The sequence below is a fragment of the Choloepus didactylus genome, chromosome 20 (assembly GCF_015220235.1).
Source record: "Choloepus didactylus isolate mChoDid1 chromosome 20, mChoDid1.pri, whole genome shotgun sequence".
Classification (NCBI taxonomy): domain Eukaryota; kingdom Metazoa; phylum Chordata; class Mammalia; order Pilosa; family Megalonychidae; genus Choloepus; species Choloepus didactylus.
This window is the reverse complement of record NC_051326.1, coordinates 21,918-44,474: the sequence shown is the minus strand read 5'-3', so window position 1 is coordinate 44,474 and position 22,557 is coordinate 21,918. Positions and strand designations below refer to the sequence as shown.

At 43.2% G+C, this 22,557-nt stretch overlaps 2 protein-coding genes across 10 annotated transcripts in view; one reads left to right on the top strand and one right to left on the bottom strand.

Annotated features, from left to right (window-relative positions):
* The window catches only part of ROCK2 (Rho associated coiled-coil containing protein kinase 2), a 213,213-nt gene extending 209,923 nt beyond the window's left edge, over window positions 1-3,290 (top strand). For all 4 annotated transcript variants that reach the window (XR_005213332.1, XR_005213333.1, XR_005213334.1 and 1 more), the window contains one exon: window positions 936-3,290. Coding sequence is in view for 1 of the 4 variants with exons in the window: in XM_037812984.1 (XP_037668912.1) it covers window positions 936-939 (4 nt within the window). In the remaining 3 variants the exon portion in view is untranslated. The remainder of the gene's footprint in view (window positions 1-935) is intronic.
* Window positions 3,291-4,931: 1,641 nt separating this feature from the next.
* SLC66A3 (solute carrier family 66 member 3) lies at window positions 4,932-22,309 on the bottom strand. Of its 6 annotated transcripts, none has more exons than XM_037812987.1 (7): window positions 21,834-22,268; window positions 17,837-17,901; window positions 17,691-17,760; window positions 14,410-14,467; window positions 9,856-9,976; window positions 7,579-7,620; window positions 4,932-5,956 (listed from the first exon to the last, which is right to left on the bottom strand). In XM_037812987.1, exons 1-7 carry the CDS (start codon window positions 22,184-22,186, stop codon window positions 5,862-5,864), a joined length of 804 nt encoding a protein of 267 aa, XP_037668915.1. In that variant the 5' UTR covers window positions 22,187-22,268; the 3' UTR covers window positions 4,932-5,861. The 6 variants fall into 6 exon arrangements, with proteins under 6 accessions (XP_037668915.1, XP_037668914.1, XP_037668916.1 ...); XM_037812986.1 differs by having other exon boundaries at window positions 17,837-17,919; window positions 21,834-22,266; XM_037812988.1 differs by having other exon boundaries at window positions 17,837-18,342; window positions 21,834-21,971.
* Between the last annotated feature and the right edge of the window lie 248 nt (window positions 22,310-22,557).

The following is a 22,557-nucleotide window of genomic DNA, read 5'->3' as shown; positions in this document are numbered from 1 at the left end:
TTGGCACTTTCTACTTATTCCAAACAAACCATATTCAGAAGAAAATAAAATTTACAATGTTCTCAACATCCCACAGTTGTTACTAGTTTTTGAACATAGCATGGGATTCCTTTTTCTCTTCATCTCCCTCTTTTCCTTCTTTCTAACTTGCAAGCACTGAAATGATAAAAACTTTGTAAGTCTAATTAGTGCTGTGAAATAGCTCTTCCTGATTGTACTTTCTTTGCGATGCTGTGAAATGTTTGCTTTTTTTGAGAATTTAATGTTACCCTTGCTGAAGAGTGCTGACGATATGCTGTGAAAGTTCTTTTGCTTTTAGAAAATGTAAAATAGCTTGGTTAATAGTGGCTAAGAAGATCTGAATGCAGGTTGGGCATCATGATAAACCTTTTACATGGAGTGAATTTATAGGAAGTAATGTTTGTCTTAACCTAAGTAAGCATGTTCCAAAACATATATTTAAATCATGTAAAGTTGGGGTTTTGCAGAGTAATTTTTGCATATATTTACCACAAAACGTGTTTGTCCAATTTCATAGATAAGGAAATGTGGCCTAGGGTCAGACGGCCAACTAGAACCTGGTCCATACGTCCACTGCTCTCAGCCACATGAGGCAGCTGAAGTTGAACCCCAAATCAAACTTACATTCTGATGAGTGATTCTGTGACATGATTTAACCCTAATAGCTAGTTAACTGCATTAAAACCTGCGTGAATGTAGTATGGGACATCCAAAGTCCATAGTTGTATTGAGAAAGAATATAATTGCATGAACCTAAAAATAAGAAAAGTAATACAGTAAGTACGCTCATGCATGATTTGGGTGTTTAAGTGCCATCGCTGAAAGACGGTATAGTTTAGAATGCCTGTTCAAAGAATTCAAAATCTCTTGAATTACTTCACTGTGTCTCCTAACCTTATTTTTCCTTTTTCCAGCTAACTGCCTTCTGTGAATGCAGTGATTACTCATGGTGATCAGATTCTTCCAGTAAAACAGGACTGAAATATGATGGCCCAAAGTTTATTTAAAAGCTATATTTTCCTGAGAGACTGATACACACACATATATGCCACAACAGAAATTACAAATCTTGGAGAGATTTTCTGGGTTCCTTTCAACAACGAGTTGAACTAACAGTGATTGGTCAGTAGAGTAAGGGCACCAGAAGCAACTCTCCCAGACTTGTTCCGTAGAGCTCTCTTGGCCGTCACTCACACTACATTGCACAGAAGGCTTGGGAAGAGTTAGAATTTAAAGAAATCATCTTTTCAGCTTCAACAGAGAGATTTCACCAGCACATTTACCAGAAGAATCTGGAAGTGGATTCCACTACAGTGATAAAGGCTGCATCGTTAAGAAGTGACCGTTATACTGTGTGTGAGTGTTTATATACACACACACAGTACTGTAATACTGCAAGAGGGTTTTTAAACTTCCCACTTTATTTTTTTAAACACAATAATCAGTTATTATTATTTACTGCGGTTGCAACTATGCACTTGTGTAAAGCCATGATGTTGGAGTTGGTATCATCCATTCATGTGTTCCCGATAGAAGCTGCGTGTCTGTGGGTAGGCAGTAAGGTAACACAATATTTGAAGTTGATTATATCAGTTTCCTAATACTGTAACTTTACCATTTTGATTTAATTTTTTTTAAAATCTCTGTTCTTTATCTGGATTTTGAAAAAAGAACAAGTGTTTGTTTATCAGCTCTTAGGATGCAAATTTGCTTTGTAGAAGAAAGTGCACTATTTTTCACAAAATAGTTATATCATTGTCAGCCTATTTTAAGTGTATGATAATTTTTTAAAAAAATGGTCCTAGAAACAATAATGAATAGTATTAGAACTAATATATCTTTGTATATCTATTAATTATCCACCCCTTTTACAGACCTCAGTATTAGTGTGTGACTTAATAAGTGCTATGAAATGTTTTCTTTGCTTTGAATTTGCTGGCTATCCTAGATGTATTTTTATTTCTGGTAAAAAAAAAACTGTGATTATTTTTACATTTTCACACTCAAGATTCAAAAATTGTCTCAAATATAAAGTAAACTAAGATATATCTACAGTATATTTTAAATATTTAAATGTGATCCTCAAACACACAACTGTGTATGACAATATTTCAGTATTGGGTTTAGAAAACTAGTAACTGGGAAGAGAAGTGGCCTCAAAGGCACTTAATTTGATTTTTGTTTTTTAAATGCTATAAAAGTAACAGTTTATGTAGGCCCATTCCCATTCCATTTCTCGTACCAGAAAAGTATGTTTTATATCACTACAGTATGCAGCAATGGCAAGCATTGAGTTAAAAAAAAAAAAAAAAATCACGTAATCGTTTATCAGTCTCTATATACACACACAAATGCAGAGTTTGGTATGACATTGAAATATAGCATCTAATATTTCAACAAAGTAGATATTTCATTGATTCACTCTGGGATCAATCAATGCAGAGATAGTTTAAAGAGTTAGATCCTCAATTATGGATACTGCTATCGTGGAAATTGAAGGCCTTTGGCCTGCTGGTGTACTGAAACTGAATTTTATTATTTCTACACTATCCGATCTGCATTCTTTCATGCTTTTTGTGCTAAAACTAGATATGCCGCTTCCCTTGCAGGTATGTTCTCTTGCATTCTGGTTTTGAGGCACAGTTTTTTGTTTTTTTGTTTTTTTGTTTAAAGTAAGATTAAGAAATGAAAACTATATAAAATTTATATAGAATAAATATTTCCACTCATTAGACTTGTTAAAAGGAGACTGGATTAATATTTTATATAAAGATTTTGTTACACTATGGGAGGTTCTATTATCTGAATTGGAGAGTATATATATATATATATATATATATATTTTTAATAAACTTTATTAAGGCGAAATGATTTGAAGTTTACATATAGGTAATTGAAATATTTGAGTAAAAAGGCAAAAGTTTATGTTTTGAAAGCTGTATATATTAGAGAATATGGAGAATCATGTGATGCAATTGTATAAGGGAAATCAATGTGAAGTTTGGGGGGAAGAAAAGATTTTCTGAGGGGTGAAAAAAAAAACTCTCTCCCATGGAGATTCTTCACATTTATGGCTTAACATAAGGGTTGTTTATAAGGTTGTTGGTTTAACTAATGGAAATGCGCATAATAAAAAAATTTTGACGTTGGGTAAGATGTTACTTTTACCCATTGCCGCTTCCATGTGCATACGTGAGTGCATTCACCTATCCAAGTGTTCTCTTCCCAACACTCATTAAATATGACACTGACTTGATTTAACAACCTGATTTTGTGCCATTTTCTCTTTTTCTTGAGGCCATAAATCTTACAAGAGAAACATAAAAATTGCTTATTTCCTCACACCTGATTTCTCCTAGAACCATAAATACCTCGTATTGGGAACTAGGAAATAGTGAATATTGTGATTTTTTAGTTGGATTTTTTACTTTTGCTTGTGGGGATAGCAAGACAGAAGTAGAAGGAAAACTAGTGCTGGTGCTACCATTAAAAATTAATGGATAATGAAATTTTTTTAGTCTTAGTTTAAAAAACATGCTATCTAGAACATTTTTAAAAATCTAAAAGTTTAAACTGCTCTAGTTAGCTATAGGATAACTATACCATAAATCTAAAATGAAGGTGAGTGTTTTTTGAACTAGACTGTGATAGAGTGACATGGGTCTGGCTACTCTGCATTGGTTTGGATGTGGGCCCCAAACAGGAAGCATCCCGGGTTGCTGGACTCAGTTTGTTAGCTGCTGCTGCAGGATGCTGGTGGTAGGAGAAAAGCTCAGAAACTCCATCACCTTCCAACCTGAGTTACGCTTAGTATCCAGTTTAGAGCAGACCACCCTGGAGTTCTCAGTCTGTTGTGACACTGCTGCTGACTCACCTCTCCTTCCCTGGAATAAGGCTGGGGTGTCCCTAGGTTTTCAAAATCCAGAGTTGATTTGTAAAGCACTTTGAAGGTAAGCACTTGGGGGCCTCTTCTTGATCCCCTTCTCCATAATAGTAAATTTTATTTGGAATTGTAACAAGTTATGAATTGCATGGTTTAGATAAATCATATTTGATCAGCTGTCCCCTTTGAACAAAAATCGTGCCCCCTTGATTTTTCTTTTTTAAAATTTTGTTCATCTTTGTAGTAATATAATTGTATTTTATGCCTGCTTTTTATAAAAGAAAGAAATAAAAGAAATTTAAGTTTCTTAATGTAACTAAGGTTACAGCCTTGAGATTCTTCTGCTTTGCAATTTGGTTCATGAAAAAACACAAAATAGAAGTTCAAAAAGGAGACTGACTCTGGTTTAATTTGGGTATTTTAAGGGTCATACAAACCTAACAATCTCATTTGAGTTGGTGAGACTATAGGGAAAGAAGTAAGATGCCAGTTTGTTAGGAATCGTGTGCTGATCAGTGGTTTTCTAGAAAGAGCATTTCTCTGATAATCAGGTTTCTTTCTAGGCCACTAATAAGCTATCTGTGCTTGAACCCCAGTTTTTTCATCTGTGAAATGGATGTTTACCTCATGTGATTGCTGTGAGATTAAATATGGTAATATGTTCAATACCTGGAATAACTCAAATATTCCCTTCCCTCCAAAGGGGAAAAATGGAGAATTCTTCACTTAAGAAAGGCAGTGTGTTCTCAAATGTTTATGTCTAAAGTATTTCTTGGAATACAAATAAAGTCCAAATTATCTGTATTTATACTTGTAGTCAGATTATAACTGCTTATGAGAAGAGGTTTACTTGGCCTTGGTTTAAATAACTCCAGAGTGAATGACTGATGAAATTTAGATATGCTGTTTTCAAACTGCACCTTACAGAATTTAAGATTAATCACATTAAAACAACTGGACACTTTTTAAGATATGAATTCAGCACAATTCAAAATATGAAAGTTTATTTTACACAGGAGACAAAACATTTATAATAAAGATAATTTATTTGCTGCCTTTAACAGAATAATGCCATTCAATTAGAAGAAGATTAGTTTTTAAATGTTAGGGCTTGTAGAGTTTCAGAGAAAAATATAGTGTACGATAATCTTAACATCATGTTTAGAAGAAGATACTGTAATTCGTAAGAATTGGGCAGGATCTATCAATACCCTTTACTGCATATATTTTCAAAAGCCATAACCTGGACCAGGTCGGTTGTAATTTGTACCAGATTCCAATAATGGTAATTAGTAGGTGTGGCCCTTTTAACAATAGGAGCATTGTGTTTGAATCCAAGTTTGTTGAAATTGTGTCGTCATAGGTATAGATGACGGTTAATAGTACCTTTTGGGGTAATTATTTGAAGGCATGGTGTGAAGTTAAGGGCTGTTTCCATATATGAACTCAAGCCAATCACACTGATGCTTGATCTACAGTAAGGCCAGCCCGTGATAGCTCCGTTACAATTACACAGCCCCAGAAAGCGAACCCCAGCTGTTTATTACACTTCTGATTTTGAGCACATCCCCATTGCTTTCATGTTCGATTATGTTATGGAGAGGGACTGTTTCTTAAAAGACTTTAAAAGCTGAAAAAGTTAGCTCTTTGAAGAGAACTTAGCCATGACTTCAAGAGTAAGGATCAAAATGGTCTCCATCAGATGGGCTTCTTGGGCCTCCTCCACTGGCCACCAGCCTTCTCAAACCGAACCCCACAGCAACCTGACGACTGCGGGAAAGAGGGGGAAGGTGGAGAACACTGGCATTTTTAAACAAGAGTTTGAGTGGCTCTTTGGCTTCAAAGTTTCTGAAACAATTGACTAAACTTATAAAAGGCCTTAATTTAGCAGTGAGCTTTTTTCCCCCTTTGTTTCCATTATTCAAAATCCACTTTGATTGTAGGAATAATAGGTCTGTCATTCAGTCTTCATAGTGGTCTTCTTCCGATAGTGAAGAATTGTAGCTGTTACCCAAATATTTAAAGCCAGCATGATCACAAAACGTGTAAGAACTGAAATCAGCCAGAAGGAAAGAAAAAAATAATTAAAAAATAATGTTTTTCACAATATAGAGCAAAACCACGTCCTCTAAGTTGAGGCCTAAATAAAGCTTTACCACCCCCCCCCCCAAAAAAAAAATGAAACTTAACAGGAAAGTGATCTTTCTCTCATCATGACTACTTTGGCCTAACTTGATGGATAAAAATGTATAACGTCTTAAATGGTTAACTTAGAGGAATCTAGTTCCAACTAGATGAGGGTTATATCTTTTTAAAAATCTCTTTACTCATTTTTTAAGTGGTGATGTCTCAGAACATCCCGTTAAAGGAAGATGATGTAGTGCATTCTGTTAAGATAATTTTCAAAAACTAGGCCAAATGTCAAAGTGTATTTTATAATGAAATAACTGAAAATGTGGCTTTTTTGTTTTAAAAACAATGAAACTATAAACTTCCACACTCTCCCAGTAAGGTTTATGAGCTTTATGGTATCTTTGTGATTGTAAAACACTTCTAAGATGACTAGCTAACTGTTTTAAAAGGTTCCCAGAATACTGATCACTTTTAGGAGCAGTTCTCATCTTAGATATGAAACAAATAACAGAAGTTTCTATATCTGCTAAGCTTAATTCTTAATGTATATGTTTATGTTTTAATTGTTTTGACCCGCCTTTCCATGTTGAGAATTCTGAAGTCCCATGAAGAAGATCCAATACTATCTCCTTTTCCATTCCCCACTGGATCAAAGTTTATGCTTTTACCAAAACCACTTTAATCCTACTTTCAGAGGTGATGGAAAGTATTCGATCCAAAGGCCTACTTCCCGGGAAGAGACTAGCAATTGTAGTCTGTTCAGAGCAGTATTTCTCAAATAATAATATATGCTTGATTTGGTAGTTAAAAACTCAGCCAATGGAATTTCTAAATTCTTTTGAGGGTAACCAATATTCTTTCTTTTCTCCTCCATGACAGCACCCCTTTAAAAACACAAAAGCAGTGAGCATGGAGCCAGATGATCATGCCTCTGCCTGCATTAGAAAGCTTGCAGAGGTGCCCCACTGCATCCGGGCAACTCAGGCTACGGAGGATCTGGCCCTGCCAGCCTCACTTTCCAGCTTGCACGCTAGTCGCCACCCATGCTCTCTGCTGCCCGGCCCTTCTGGCGCACACTCATGCATCTATCCTCCTTCCTCTGGGCCTTTGCACACGCCGCTCCTTCTGGTAACATTCTCTTCCCCTCCTTCTCCATCTTTCCCTCTGATGAAATCTCCATTCGGCTTCTAATTAATCTTCACAGTTCCCTCAAACTGGGGCCGGTTCCCCTATTAGGTGTTCATTCTGTACTATTCTTTCTAAACACACTTCAGTGTCCATTTCCACTGCTGTGATGGAAGCCTCATGAAGACAGGAATCTACCACCTTGTCATAGTCTATCCCAGGTACTGCAAGAAGTAGGTGCCAAATAAAAGGAATGGTGACTAGTGACCAAGAATGCATTGTTAGTGTTCTCTAAATTTATAATCCAACAGAGCCAGGTTGATCTCTTAAACCCAAAGACAGTTTACAGATGAAGCAGGCACAAACAGCACAGAACTCAAGAGGGAAGTGGAGAGAAAAATATGTATTTTGCTTACTTGTAAGATCATTGGTGGTCATTAAAGTTGTTACTATTCTTGCTGTAAAAGAAAATTTCCAGCAATAAATATCAGCTTCTCAGACATTTTGGTGTTTAGTTAATGTCTTAAATACAGAAATATGTTTTGTTCTGTTTTTTTCATTCTTTTTTTTTTTAACTCTATGAAAAAATTAACAAACAAGCAATAAAAAAAAAATTTCAAACAAAACCAGAACAAAGGAAGGAATATGTGTTAATTGTTCTAGAAATATTTTGGTGGTGCAGAAAACTAGTACTATATTTCATAAAACATCTAAAATTCAGGCACATATCCTAGTCCAGTGGTTTTGAAACTGCTCGTAAGAGTAGAAGCAGTTCTAGAAGGTGCTTCGGTACTGCCCAGGGAAAGCTGAGCTCTCCTTCCACAGTGTGTGCTCCCTTCCCTATCCCCAAAAAGCAACTTTTTAAAAAATCTTATTTACATATTGAATTTCTGGGTAAGATTTCTTTTAAAGAAAGGCTCCCATTAATTAAAAACAATGTTTTTTTTTTAATTAATTTTTATTTACAAACACTTTATACCCACTCAGCAAAAACAATGTTTTTAAATTACTGAATTCTATCCCTTATTTTCTAGATATTGTACAGGCAAGGAAACTGAGGCCCAGAAAGGAATATGATTTTCCTAAGGGTCTAAACAGAACTGCTTAATTTAATTCATTTTCCTGATGCAGCACTTCACTTAATAAACAGGAAATTAGTGTAACGGTTTAAACTGACCTGGTCGCTTTTAATGCACAAAAGACCCAAACTGGAAGTCAGACACACCATTCCCTGCAACCGAATGCCTCTGCTAACCCTAACCCCATAGAAATCTCCCCTCCGCATAACACTTTGCATTCAGCATATATTGATGTGAGTGTGTCTTTGGTCCTCCAACTAAACTGTATACCTCTAAAGAGCAGGGACCAAGTCTCATAAAATTTTTTGTTGCCAAATTTGCTAAACAAAGGGTTTGTGCACAGACAACATGTAAACAGTTGACGATTAAATCAATGATTTACACAGAAGAGATGAATTAAGTGGGTGGAGAGCAGAGCAGTTCAGAAGGTGGCCAAGGAGCCAATTTTCATGCAAACTCTTACAGACTTTCAATATGCGTGACCCGGTAGTAATGGCTCCAAGGTGAACCAGAATACAGTAACCAGCCAAAGTAAACAGGTGGAGCAGCTAAAAATGCACAGTTTACTCATTTCTAAATGTTGAGGTTGAAGTTGCTAGCCTAAACTATAAAAAAGGAACACTGGGTTTTAAACAAAGTTCATTTGTTTCCTATAAAATTACAGTCCCCAGTTTGTTTTTCATCTAATCAATAAATGTTTTAAGTATTTGTTAAGCACAGGGCATCATGCAAAAAAGATTGAAATGTAAGCTCTGCAGTTAAAAGTTGCCAAGATTTCCTAAAAAAAAAAGAAACCAGTAATTAACATTTAAAGATTAAAGCTCCTGAAGATAAATTAGGGAGCTAATAAATATCTAATGAGCAATTCCAGAAATTATATTACACAATAGGATGTCAATAGTTTAAAGCTAAAAATCAAACTCAATAATAAAAAATTTAATTTTAAATAACTTTTAACACTAGCAGCCCTTAGTAGAGAAACTGGCCTTTTAAGACATAGAAGAACCATGATGCAGAATAATTAAAATATCTAAACTAGTAAATCTAATTAATGGCTTGAATTTTAAAATTTTAATCTATGTATAGCATAATCAAGGTAATTCTTGCAAGAATCCAAGTGAACAGTGGATATTCTAAAGTTGAGACCAAATAATATGGCACCATAAAAACTCCACTGCTACAGATTATATTCATGATTGAAAGCTAAGGCACACTTTTCATCATTTTAATCTTACCTCATAAAAATTCAAAATTTTAAAAATTATTGGATTTTAAATATTTTAAATTAGTGGATTCAATATAATCAACCTCATGATGCTTTTCAAAGAATCAGAGGACTACAAATATTAGACCAGATCTTTAGAGACGCTTCCACCATTTTATTTAGTTACTTATTTGGGCAACTGGAATACAGATCTTGCAGAAAATGGAGAGTAGCCTACATTAAGTCATTGTTGTAGATGCGCATACACTTATTTAACAGACTTCATTGGAATAGCTATTTGCAAAGTATTAACACTCAAGGTTTCACAATACTCAAGACACCAAGTTTACACACTTCCAGATAAACACCTGACATTGACAAAGAACCCCCAGAATCTGTCTTTTTCTTACTTGCACAGGTGTATGAAGCAAGGCTCCAAGTCAGAGCACTCACAGCTCCCGAGTCCCTTGTCTTCCACAGATACTGGAGTTGAGCAAACTTACTGGCTGCACTAATGAAAGTACATAAATTCTGTTGACAGAGAAAAATGAGAAAGTCAGGAGTCCATTTGTTAAGAAGCAAAGCATAGATACTAAGACCACTCTTGAAGCCAGATTTTCAAGTCAAATAATAACCAGTTTGTACACAGTTGAAACATAAGTTTGGTAAGAAAGGAATGGAACAGGGAGACATTTATTTACAACCCATTAGTTCCAAACTTTTGGTCATTCAACCATAAAGTTTCCGGTAGGATTTTAATGATGAAAGGAAATTAATACCTTCTGTGTTCCAGACACTGGGGATATAATGTTAGAAAGCAAACATACTGTCTGTGCTCCAAAAAATTCTGTCTCGAAGGGGGGATGGCCAAGCAGATCATGACAACACAGCATGGCAAGCTCCATAATGGGGCAGATAAAGGCTGTGGGAGTGGGCGCCCAAGAGGGCAAGTAACTCAGTGAAGAAAGGGTTTTATTTAATAAGCATGTATTTAGTCTCACTATGTACCCTAAATTCTTCTAAGTTCTTTCCAAATAGGAATTCAGTTAATTCTCATATTAATCCTATTAAATAGTCACTATTGTTATCCTCATTTTACAGATGAAGAAACTAAGGTACAAAGAACTGAAGCATCACACTCCTACGGTGTTTAGTGGGGCCAGGTTTTATCAGATGATGATGTAACCCTTAGGCTGCCTGTGACATAATTCTTGTGGATCACTCTTTTGTTTCAATGGAAATGAAAATATCGATATGGAAGCCAAACCTCTTGGAAAGGAAATAATATTGCTACTGTACAGATGCAGTAACAACCAGACCCTCTGAGCTCAAGATATACAAACATATACTAGATACATTTTGTGTATCTAGTCAAGATATACCAAAAAATTGGTAATTACAAAAAGTGCAGTGAGTGTTTTGATAGGTGAAATACAGGCCAGATCTGTATCAAGCACTCAAGTTTTCTTCACTCTTCTAGAGAACTAGATGGGAGGAGAGGCAACCAAAAGGCAGGTGAAAATCATGTCATGAAGAAACTGGAGTTACAAATCCTTGCTATTTATTGGCTAACAGGCTGCAGCTAATGTGAAATTCAGAGTAAGACTGAATCACTGCTCTGACCACAGAAGCTTATCCGTCACCATCCCCACAATAAAAATATGAAGACACAGGTATTATTGCATGTTAGAGCCTGTGGAAAACCATGCTTCTTTGAGCTGACAGACTCATGAACTCAAAGCATTAAGCTTTGGCAGACTGGTTCTGTGAATTTCTAGCTATTCTCATGAGTCTCCACGGTGGTGCCCTCAGGCATTCTGCTACCTTGCTGCTACCTGACAAGGTAAGAGATCCTCACAAATTATCCTGTGGCACTCTACGGTACCCTCCATCTTGAAGTGGGCCCAGCCTGGCCATTCAACAGTCTATCTGTGGGAACACCTTCTCCAGCAGCTGGGCTAAGTACAGACTGACGTGAGGCCAGGTGAAAGCAGGGAGACCAGTTAGGAGGTGAATGCAATAAGCCTGGTTTGTACCAGGACGGTAACAAGAGAAGAGATGAGAAGTGGTCAGATTCTGGATACACCTTGAAGGTAATGCTGCAGGATTTGTTGAGGGATTGGCCATGGGGTATGAGAGACAGATTTCAAAACTCCAATGTTTTGATTCCAAACACCAATGTTTTTGGCCTTATTAACTGGAAGAATGGCGTTGCCTTTAAATGAAATAGATAAAACTGCAGGAGGCACACATTTTCTAGGAAAGAGGTAGGGAAGTCGATCAGAGACTCAGTTTTGGACATATTAAGTGTGAGATTCTTATTAATCACAAAAATGTGGCTGTCAAGTCAGTGGCTGGATATATGCAGTGTGTGCCAGAACACTGGGGAGACCTCTAACACAAGTCTAGGAGATGAGAGGAACCAGTGAAGACAACTAAGAACCAGTGAAGCCACAAGAAACCAGCAAAGATGACTAGGAACCAACAAAGATGACTAGGAAACAGCAAAGATGATTAAGAACCAAAGAAGATGACTAGGACCTAGCGAAGACAACTAAGAACCAGCAAAGACTGGTAATGAGGAAAGATGACCACGAACCAGTGAAGATGACTAGGAAACCAGCAAAGAAAGCTGAGAACCAGCAAAGATGTCTAGGAACCAAAAGAGATGACTAGGAACTAGCGAAGACAACTAGGAACCAGCAAAGACTGATAGGAAGGAGCAAAGACTGATAGGAACAAGCAAAGATGACTAGGGAACCAGCAAAGACAACTAAGAACCAGCAAAGATGACTAGGAAACAGTGAAAATGAGTACCTACTAGCAAAGACGATTAGGAACCAAAGATGACTAGGAGCTAGCAAAGTCTACTAGGAATGAGTAAAGATGACTAGGAACAAGTGAAGATGACTAGAGAACCAGCAAAGACAACTAAGAACCAGCAAAGATGTCTAGGAACCAACAAAGATGACTAGAAAACAGTGAAAATGAGTACCAATTAGCAAAGATGACTAGGAACCAAAGATGGCTAAGAACTAGCAAAGACAACTTGGAACCAGCAGAGTCTACTAGGAATGAGCAAAGATGACCAGGAACCAGCTAAGGCGACCAGAAAAGAATAGGTGAAAGGATGACAGGGAAGTGAGGTGGATTGGAAGCTGAATGAAGAAAGTGTTTCAAGGAGGAGGGCTGGATGCATGGCATCAAATACTGGAGAGACGTTACGTAAGACGAGGAATGAGAATTGACTGCGGGATTTAGCAACAGGAGTGAAAGTCTTTGGTGTCACTGACAAGAATAACATGTTTACTTTCTGGCTCCCCAATAGTATGAAAGCTCCATGAGGGGAGGACTTGTTTTGTTTTCTGCCTCATCCCCAGCACCTGAACAGAGCTGGATCACAGTAGGCACTCAACAATTCTTTGTTAAATGAACAAATCCTTAATAATAATGCAAGTTGGCAAATGCAATGATAAAGGTGAAGAGAAGATAACCTAGGAAGAAAGAGGTTGCTTGGACAGGGAAGAATTAGAGGGAAGAGAAGGGCAGGGAGCCCATCCCAGACAGAGGAGACAAGCAAGGGCCCACAGCCAGCCCGTTTGTCAGATCCACAGACAGGTATGCTGGAGCTGAGTGCAGACGCCCTAAAGAGGACCAGACCCCAAGCAGGGAGACCTGTGGGGAAAGAGGCTCTTGTGCATCCAGGCAACCCAAACTAGGCACGGTAGCGACTGAGAGGAAGGAACGCATCTGCGAACTAGTCGGAACATAAGATCAACATGAGCCTGTGCTGACTCGGGTGTCAGGATGAGCGGGAGTCAGGAAATCTGCACACAGATGGAAACACAAACTGTTTATGGACAACAGGAGCAGGGACCACAGTGTGGACAGAGTGCTCCAAACAGAAATATACTGGCTAGATATTCTGCCACGACTGTCTTTCAGAAGAATAAGCCACCTTTAAAATAAGGAAGCAGTTTTAGTTTGGGCCATAGCTAAGACCTAGACAGGAGACACATTCAACTGGAGATTATTACGTTTTTCTATAAAGCACAGTCTGATATATGAACAGGATTGGAAAGGAGGAGAGATGTTAAAACCATTATAGAGAACATTTTTAAGTATTTCAATCCTATCTTTTTGTGAAAATGTGAATTAGCAAATTATCTAACCATGAAAGCACATATGGGAACTACATATTAAGGAATATTATAACATCAATATGCAATTACAATAGACCCTGGTCAGGGCACAGAAGAAACAAACAAAATTGAAGTCTTTGACCTTCACACCTAATTCCCTGACAATCTACCACAATATTCCCAGAACAATGTTTCCTGGAAGTGAAAGTTTGCTGCTGCACGGTAGCCCGAATCCGGAGGCTGAAATACAACACAGAGAATTAAGTCGCGTTCAAAGAAAGGGTCACAGACAGGGTGCTCTGGGGGGACAAAGCTCATGAGCTTGCGGGTAGCACGCAGCACCCTGTGACCACCAGTTGGTTCTCCTTTCCTCACTGGGCGCAAATGTTCGCTGCAGTCACTGTGGCCAAGAGCCTCCCGGCACACTATCAGAATCCTGTTCTCACTCCATGGAAACTGGTGGCCCATAACCAAGCAACTCCAAAGGGGGAAAAATGTTTTGGGGGCAGAGTCAGAAGGTGATGAGGATGTGGGTAAGGAAGCACTGTAACTCAGGGCCAAGTCTTCTCTCTCCAACTGCCGACCACCTCCCGTCGTGATCCCTATGGCCCCCCAAAAAGGGAAAAAGAAACCTTGCCACACGTTTAAAAAAGAAAAATGTCTTCCAATATCTGCATAGCACTGCACTGTCAGCTCCTTATCCCTTACTGTAGCTGAGAACTTACCAGATTAAACACTGGATCTGTAATAGGCAGATGGCAAGGGGAGGAGAGAGAACAGGCTGCTATTTCACAAACTTTCTCTTCAAGGAGAAAAACTTACCATGGCCAGATCTATGATCCACTTCTGCAGAGTGAGGACAAACCAAGAAGAGAAAAATCTTACCAAGTGTTAAAGGAAACAACAGTGCAGCTGCTGACAGCTCTAACTCTCAACCCCAAGCCCAAAGTCTTCCTGTCTCCTGGAAACAAAGCACGTGGTCCAAACAGAGATATAACCAGACGTGTAACTGGGAAAGACTGTCTGATTTGGAAAAAACAAAAAAGTGGTTTCAAATGAACACTTGCTCATGGTTCAAAAGAACATAAGCAGATTATGAAAGAGAAATACAAACGTGAATAAACCTGTGTCCGTGGTCTGCTCCCTGGCATTGGGAACATTCTGGACTCAACTGCCCACTTAATTCCATGGCCATCTCCAATTGATGACAAAAGCTCATCATTAAAGAGAGGCCCAATGTTATAAAGCAGGAACGTTCTGCAAAATTGGCATAAAGTGGAATTCCGTTCACTGGTTTCCCCCTTTCGCGTTGGGAGACTGAGGAGGGTGCTGGGGTTCGTTTCAGCCTTTTCATGATGTTGCAGGAACGGAGAGGCTGGTCAGGGGACTGACGCAAGCACGGGGGGCAGCGGCCAGGGCAGTGACGGGCAAGTCATTTCCCATCCCTCAACCTTCGTTTGCTTGTCTATAGAATGGATTTCATGTTCCTTGCCCTATCCACCTCCCAAGTGTGGATACAAATGCCTGCTAGCACATAGTAGTGGCCCAATAGGTTACAGTCATAACTAGTAATATTAATTAAATGAGGGGCTCAAAACAGATGATGCCTTTTGTTAAAAGTCAGGAGAACTAACTATTAGCAAGCTGGTCACCACCAGCAACCCGGATCTGGCTGGATGGAATCCTGTTTTAGAAAGCATTCTCTAACTCAATCTTTAAAACTAGTTTCTGTGGTATTTTTGCCCAATTCTGTACCATTCCATTTCATCCCATTTATTCCAAATATAAGACATTTTATAGAACTTGACCAGTAGCAGACGTTACTGAAATCCTAGAGGCGACTTTTTTGTAAGGTTGCCAGATTTAGCAAATGAAGATACAGGGTACTCAGTTAAATTTGAATTTCAGATTAACAACACACAGTATTTGGAACATACTTAATACTAAAAAATTATTCATTGTTAATCTGGCAACCATACTTATTTGTTCTCTACTATTAGTCATAATTGACAGGAAGTTTTAAACCTCTGGCCAATACTACAGAGTTGCCATTGGCACCCCAACAGTTATGTGAACAATTTACTGGTGCCATCATCACCCAAGTTTTCTTTTCTAATCTATAGCCTTGGCAACAAAGATAAGTTGCTGCATTTTATTTTTAAAAGCAAATCACATACTGCTTTTCACCCTCAAAGTACTCCGTGTTTAAAATCCTTTAGCTAGCTGGGGCTGACTTTCATTGTTGAGAAGCAGAACAGCTGTGTGGGCCCTCTTTTCTGCAGGGCAAGCTGAAACCGGTATATACAGCCAACGAGAAAGGCGGACGTCACACGGGGAGCCCACTTCCAGCTCCTTCTGGAAACACTGGCCACAGGGCTTCCCTCCTGCAGGCAGCAGCCACCTTCGCGTCTCCTGCCATCCTGGCATCTCTAGAAGTTGGGCTGATCACACCCATTGCACAGACGGAGAACTTCAGCTTGGAGGCCCCAAGGCAGGCGCCTGAGGTCACACAGTGGCAGGGGTGGAAACTGCCCTGTTCGACTCCAGGGCCAGGTGCTTCCAACAGTCGACACCAACAGCCTCCCCGAGAGCAGGTTCGCAGGCCGTGAGCTGGCGGCATCCCACCACCTTTCCCCAGCGTGAAGACAGACATATGAGTGAACATACCGTATCAGTAACAGAAAGACAGATGAAAAAATCCCACAATATTCAGAGATTAAAAAACACATGGAAATAATTAGAATAAGCAAACTCATAGAGTCAGGATCTATCATCCTGTTTTCCAGGGGATGGCATGGGGGGTAGGCAATGGGGAGTCAAGGCTCACAATCTTCAGGCCCCTATCTGGAAAGATGGGACTGTCTCGGTTCTGGATGGTGGTGATGGTAGCACAACCTTGTGAACACAATTAACAGCACTGAAATCTATACCTGAGTATAATTAAATGGGGAAATGTTTGATTATATTTGTTAACAGAATAATTTTTTTTAAAAAATCCATGGAAGTACACTATACAGTGAACCCTAGGTTAAATCATGGACTGTAGTTACTAGTACAATTATAAAAATGTGCTATCATCAATTGTAACAAATGTTCTACACCAATGCAAGGTGTTAATAACAGGGTCATATATGGGAATCCTGTATTTGATGCATGATTGTTCTGTAAACCCACAACTTCTCTAATTAGAAAAAAAAAAGGTTAAAGCAAAACAAAACACAATAACACCTGGGTCAAAGAAGAGATTTCAAGAGAAATTAACAAATCTCTTGAACTAAATGAAGTGAAAATATAACTAATTAAAATTTGTGGGATGCAGCAAAAGCAGTGCTTAGAGAGAAATTTATAACATTGAATGCACATATAAAAGGAAAGAAAGATGTAAAATCAGTAATCTAAGCTTCCACCTTAGACAACTAGAAAAAGAAGGGCAAATTAAATCCTACGTGAGCAGAAGAAAATAAATAATAAGGATTAGAGCAGAAATAAAAGCTCAAGCCATTTCATAGATGTTGTAGGGTTAAATGACTTCACCGGCCTTCTAAGGAGTGCCGAGTTCAACAGGGGTTTTTACAAAGTGAGATGATATGAAAGGCTCTCCTGCATCCACAAGTGGGGCATAGCTGTGTGGGGCCAGGCCCCTCGCCACCCTGCTGAACCTCCACTGAGGCTCACATCTAGGCCGATTCTCACTTGTGAACGAGCCAGCATGAACCCACACCGGTAAGGAGTAGGAACAAGCTAGTTAACCACAGGTCAAATGCCAGATATTCTCATCACTATTGCTTTAAATATGTCAGGGACGTTTTCAGGGAAGGAAGAAATGTCTCAGACAAACGGGTACAGCTGGGCCCTGTGGCTCTTGGCAGAGGGTTTGGAATGACCAGTCGACAATCCACATGCCCCGAGGGGCGGCGCCAGGCAGGGCACCCCTGGTCTGGGTAGACAGGCTTGCTCCCATGGGGTCTCACATTTGAGTTTCTGTTGTAGTTGGATCAAATAAATAAATACATACATACATCTGGTGAAGTCCCCTCCTGGTGATGCTGTTAGCAAATCACATGCTCAATCCTATTTCCCATCCTGAGATCCTGAAAGGATACACAGCTAAGTACGGTGCAGCCTGCTTCACGTTCCCGTTAAAATGGAAGACACAGAGCAGGAGGATGACGTCTGCAAGAGAAGGTCTCCGGGTGAGAGGGCGGAAGGCGGGACGTGAGGGCAGGTCCGCCAGCTCACGGGCCTTTACCTTGTGCGATGAGGATGGGGACCTCCAGGTAGGTCAGCAGTGGGTAACCATAGTAACACTGGTACCTAAGAAACACCAGGAAGCTGAGGCGAGAGGGGCACACGTTAGCCCTGAGGACCCACCCCCAGTAACAAAGGCAGCCAAGACGACGGGTTTGTGTGCAAAATCCCAGAACCCAGAGGAGTCGAGGAGGTTTTAGAAGAGTAAGAAGCAATGTTAATTTAGTAATATCCATGTTTTTTCCCCACATCCAGGACTTGCTGGGTGCTGTGCAAGGAGCGTAACGTGCGTTATCTCCAACGTGGCATTCACAGACGACACTTAAGAAGGGACGAGCTCTCAACCAGGTGGGAGCAGCCATGGCCTCTCGGAAGGTGGCACACGTGGGCTCGACTGAGAAGCTGTGTGAGGAAGGTTCCCAGGGCGATGCCAGGTCTGGGCCGAGGGTGTTCGGGCCCAGGAGACGGTGCTCCAAATCTCAGCGTCAAGGGCAGCGGGGAAAGGACCTGGAGAACAATCTTTTAGGAAATTCTGGCTGGGACTCCAGGACAAAAGGCCTCCCCAGGCCACCCCCTCCCTCAGCACCTGTGCCTAATCCCTCCGCTGTCCCCAGGCTGTGTCTGCCCGTCACCCCAGGCGGCTCCCTTGCCACCACGGCAGGAGGGAAGCACAGCCCCAGCCCTGGGGCTCCCACCCATACAGGTGAGCCCCTTGCCTTCCCCAGGGTAAATCTGGGCCTCTATCCATTCACGTGGATGTAACCAGGTCTACTTCTTTAAGCTAGGAACGGCCTCCAGATCTTGTTTCTGCCGGGTGTTCAGTTTCAGCTTAGCAGGGGGTGGAGAAGGTGGGTCGGAGGCTACGTGGGAGCGAACCTGAGGCCCTGCTCCCAGCATCACTGAGCACATGGGGGCCCCTGGCCTGGGCCTGCCAGCACCTTCCCTGACCTCTCCAGGCCTCACTGGTTGCAGAGAAATCCAGCTCTTCCCCCGAAGCAGCCTGGCTCTCTGGGGGCATTGCAATTGGCCATTTCCTGACTTCAGGGGACAAGCAGGTGCTTCTGCCCAGCTCCCGTCCTGCTGTGAGGATTCTCTTCCTGCCCCCTTCTGGAGCAGCCCCTTTCAGCTCAGCTGCCAGCGAGAGCCCTGGAGGCCCGGGGGAGGGAGTGGCACCCCACCCACTTCTGCATGGGGGGCAGCCAGGCTAGCCTGGGACCCAGCAAGTGCTGGCTGAAAGAACGAGTGAAGGATCTTTAGAGATGCCAGAAGAAGAGCTGTGGTCTTCACCATAGGCACACATTCAATCATGAGCATCACTCACAATAAATAAAAATGATGCATTAGAATGCCCACATAATAAGATGGGCAGTCATCTGATACCCAGCCACGCTAGCTTGTTTATATCCCCTGCTGGCTCCATTAAGTCATTTGGGTTTTCCACCTCAACATATTTGCAGAGGCTTAAAAACACACATGCACGCACACACACAAGCACACGCACCCATGCACACACGTGCGCGCAGAGGTTAGGTGGCCTGATAACAAGGTGCTGAGCTGGAACTTGAATGGAAGATTTCTAGGAACCTTCCCGGGGCCAATGCATTCAACGTAGCAGTGAACCTGCTCTGGCAGGAGTGGAAGGCACCATCCGGCCATGGCTGGGTCCCAAAATCCACCTGCCTGTGTGCGCCTGAGCTTCAGGAAGGTCCAGCAGGTGCAGAGGGCAGAAGTGAGGCCAGAACAAGGAGGTGGAGCAGGAGCAATGCCCAGAAGGTCTGGGAGGAAGTGGGACCTGGGCCACTCTAGCAGGGAACTTCTCTTATGTAATCATCTTTCCTCTCCAAAGAATCAAGGAGGTTCTGGAGGCAGATGCGCTTCCCTTGGGGCTGACTCAGCACACACACCCACACCCCAGCCACGGATGCATGAAAGAAGGAAGCAATGAGGATGGGCATTTTATAAACTGTGAAAAGTCTCAAACATGCACACGAGGCACAGAATGTAGTATCATCAACCCCAAATACCTATCACAACATGAACAAATAATGCTTTGCCACATTTGCTTCATCTGTCCCCTTGCCCTTTTCTTTGCTGAAATATTTTAAAGCAAATTCCAGACATGCCATCCACCATACATGTTTTAGGAGAAATCTCTAAAATACAGGCACTTTGTAATCAATGCCATTATCACACTGACCAAAATTAAAATCATTCCCTGGCACCAAGACACAGTTTGCTCAAGTTTATCCAATTCTCTCAGAAATGTTTTTTTAGAGTCAGTTTTCTCAAATCAGGATCCAGAGAGGACGCGTGGCGGTCGCGTCTCCGAGCCTCTTTGACTCAGGGCCCTCCAGCAGGTGCTTTCCTGAGGGGGATACTTCGGGGCTCTTTCTGCTCTGACTGTGGCCGCCACTGCCCAGGTCTGGTCGTGGAGCCTGGCAGGCGAGGCCCACCAGGGGCAGTGAGGCCACACTGCCCTTGCCCCCGTCACCCCACAGCAGCCAGCCCCAGCTGGTCCTCACTCTCCGAGGGCTGGGGAAGGGAGCCAGGAGGAGGGAGGGGGCTCGCCAGTCCTCTCCAGCCCACAGGACTGTGGGTGAGACCAGAGAGGGGGCAAGAACCAGTCAGAGTGGGAAGTGGGGAGGGGTCAGAGTGGAAAGCGCCAGGATTCCTGGGAGGGACCAGCTCTGGCTCAAGACCCCTGAGCTTGGTTTCCTATTATGCCCCTAAGGCCAGAGTGAGGATTCGATGAAATAATGCATTTAATGAACGGTGTCTGACACAGAAAGTGCTCAAGAAATGGTAATGAATGTAATAAATTGCTGTTATTGTTATGCCCAAGTCTCGGGTCACTTCCAGCCCACTGCTGAGGGCAGAGCAGCTCCCCTCCTGGGACAGACAGAGCCCCCTGTGTCATGTGTGCCTGGCCCCGCACTCCCCGCCGACCTGGGCCCAGAGCCTGCCCAGGACTGAGCCTACTTCTCCCTCGGGTCTCTCTTGCAACTGAGAAATGCATCCACTGCCACAGGGCTGGTGTCTGCTAAGGTAAGCCATTGGGTAACCTGATAGCTGAGGGTGGATTCAAGATGAGCCCTTTATCCTCTCGGTGGGTGGGCATTTGAGAGCAATGGGGCAAAAACGGTGGAGCGCGGCCCTGCATTGAAGCACTTCAGGGTTTCCACTGCTGCAGGGCGTCAGCCGCATCTTCCCCAGCTCAAAGCCCTCTCAACCCTCTGAGGTCAAATCCTCTCCCTGGATTTCCACGCCCTCGGGAATACGAGCCTGGTGCCTGCTCTCATCTCCTCCTTCACTACCCCTAATCTCCCCTCTCCCATTTGTTCAGCCTTTCTGGGAAATTTCACCCCCGAAGCCTTCCAAACGCACCAGGGTAGGGCCAGGCCTGGGCGCGGCCCCTCACCCCTCCCACACGTGAGACCTTCTCCTCCTCTTGGCCTCTTTCTTTCCCGGGATCCTGAGATCACAGCAACCTGGCCGCCCCTTCCAAGGAGTGCGTCCGGCTTGGACCCCCTCCCTCGGAGCCGCCGGGGGGGTTTCAAAGGGGACTGGGCCGCCGAGGAGCAGCGCGGGAGGGCCAGGCCTAGCCGACTGCTGGGTTCCGCGAGCTGTTTTCCCGCGAATCCTGGTCCTCCCGATGGAGACGTAGGTGGCCGCCCCAGGTGAACACTCGGGTCCTCCCTGCCCGTCCTGCCCACCCCCACCCCGCAGCCCCTGCCCTCTCCCTCAGGACCCCTCCGTCCCCTGAACCCGAAGAAACGCCAGCGCGTGTTCAGAGAGCAGTCACCTCACAGGGCGGAAACCCGGGCCGGAGGGCGCGGCCACCAACCGGCCGGTGACTTCTCCGCCTCTCCGTTCCCGCCTCCGGAAAGCGGGCGCGCGCGGCCGGTCGCAGCCCGGGGCCCTCCAGCCCGCGGCTCCTCGGGGCTCCCGCGCGCCCCCGGCCGCAGAGGCGAGGGAGGAGGCGGAGCCGCCGGCCTTACCCCGCCAGCTCCAGCAGCAAACTCGGGAGGCTGAGGCCGCGCGCGCCCCGCGCCGCCAGCAGAGCCGAGAGCTGCGGCAGCTTGAGCGCGGCGCACACGCCCAGGGTGCTCCAGTGGCAGAAGCGCAGCAGCCGGGCCTCCATGGCGCGCCGAGCAGGGGCCTTCCGCGCGCCTCCGCCGGGCCTTCCGCCCTCGCCGCCCCGCCTGGCGCCGCCCCCGGGTCCCCGCAGCTCCGCCCCAGCACGGGGCCGCGGGCTCCTTCCCCTGCTCGGGCCGGGGCAGGCGGAGGCGGAGCCCCGGGAGGCGAGCGGGGCACAGGCCGTCCTCGTGGGGTGTTCACTGCCGAAGAGCATGTTGTTGATGTTGTTTTGGTTTTTTCCAAGTACTTTCAGAGACGGAAACTTTTAAGGAGTCGCGACAACCCGATCCAGAGGGTTCCGCGGGCGGGGAGAGGACTCGGCCGCCGTCCCACGGCGGCTGTGGGACCAGAAACCTCTGGGCTGTTTTCATTCCCTGCCCGTCCCTGAGCCACAGTGGGCGGTCCATCCTCCAGCCTGTGAGGGTTCAGTGCTTCCCCCCAACCCCCTGGAAACTTTTTTCTAACCTTAAAATTACCACCTGTGACGCCCTACTACTGTCAGTTAGCTTGAGAGCAGCGTCAGGACTTAAGGACAGAGAGAACACTGCCCAGTCTCTGTAACCGAGAAATTAGGATTTAAGGGCT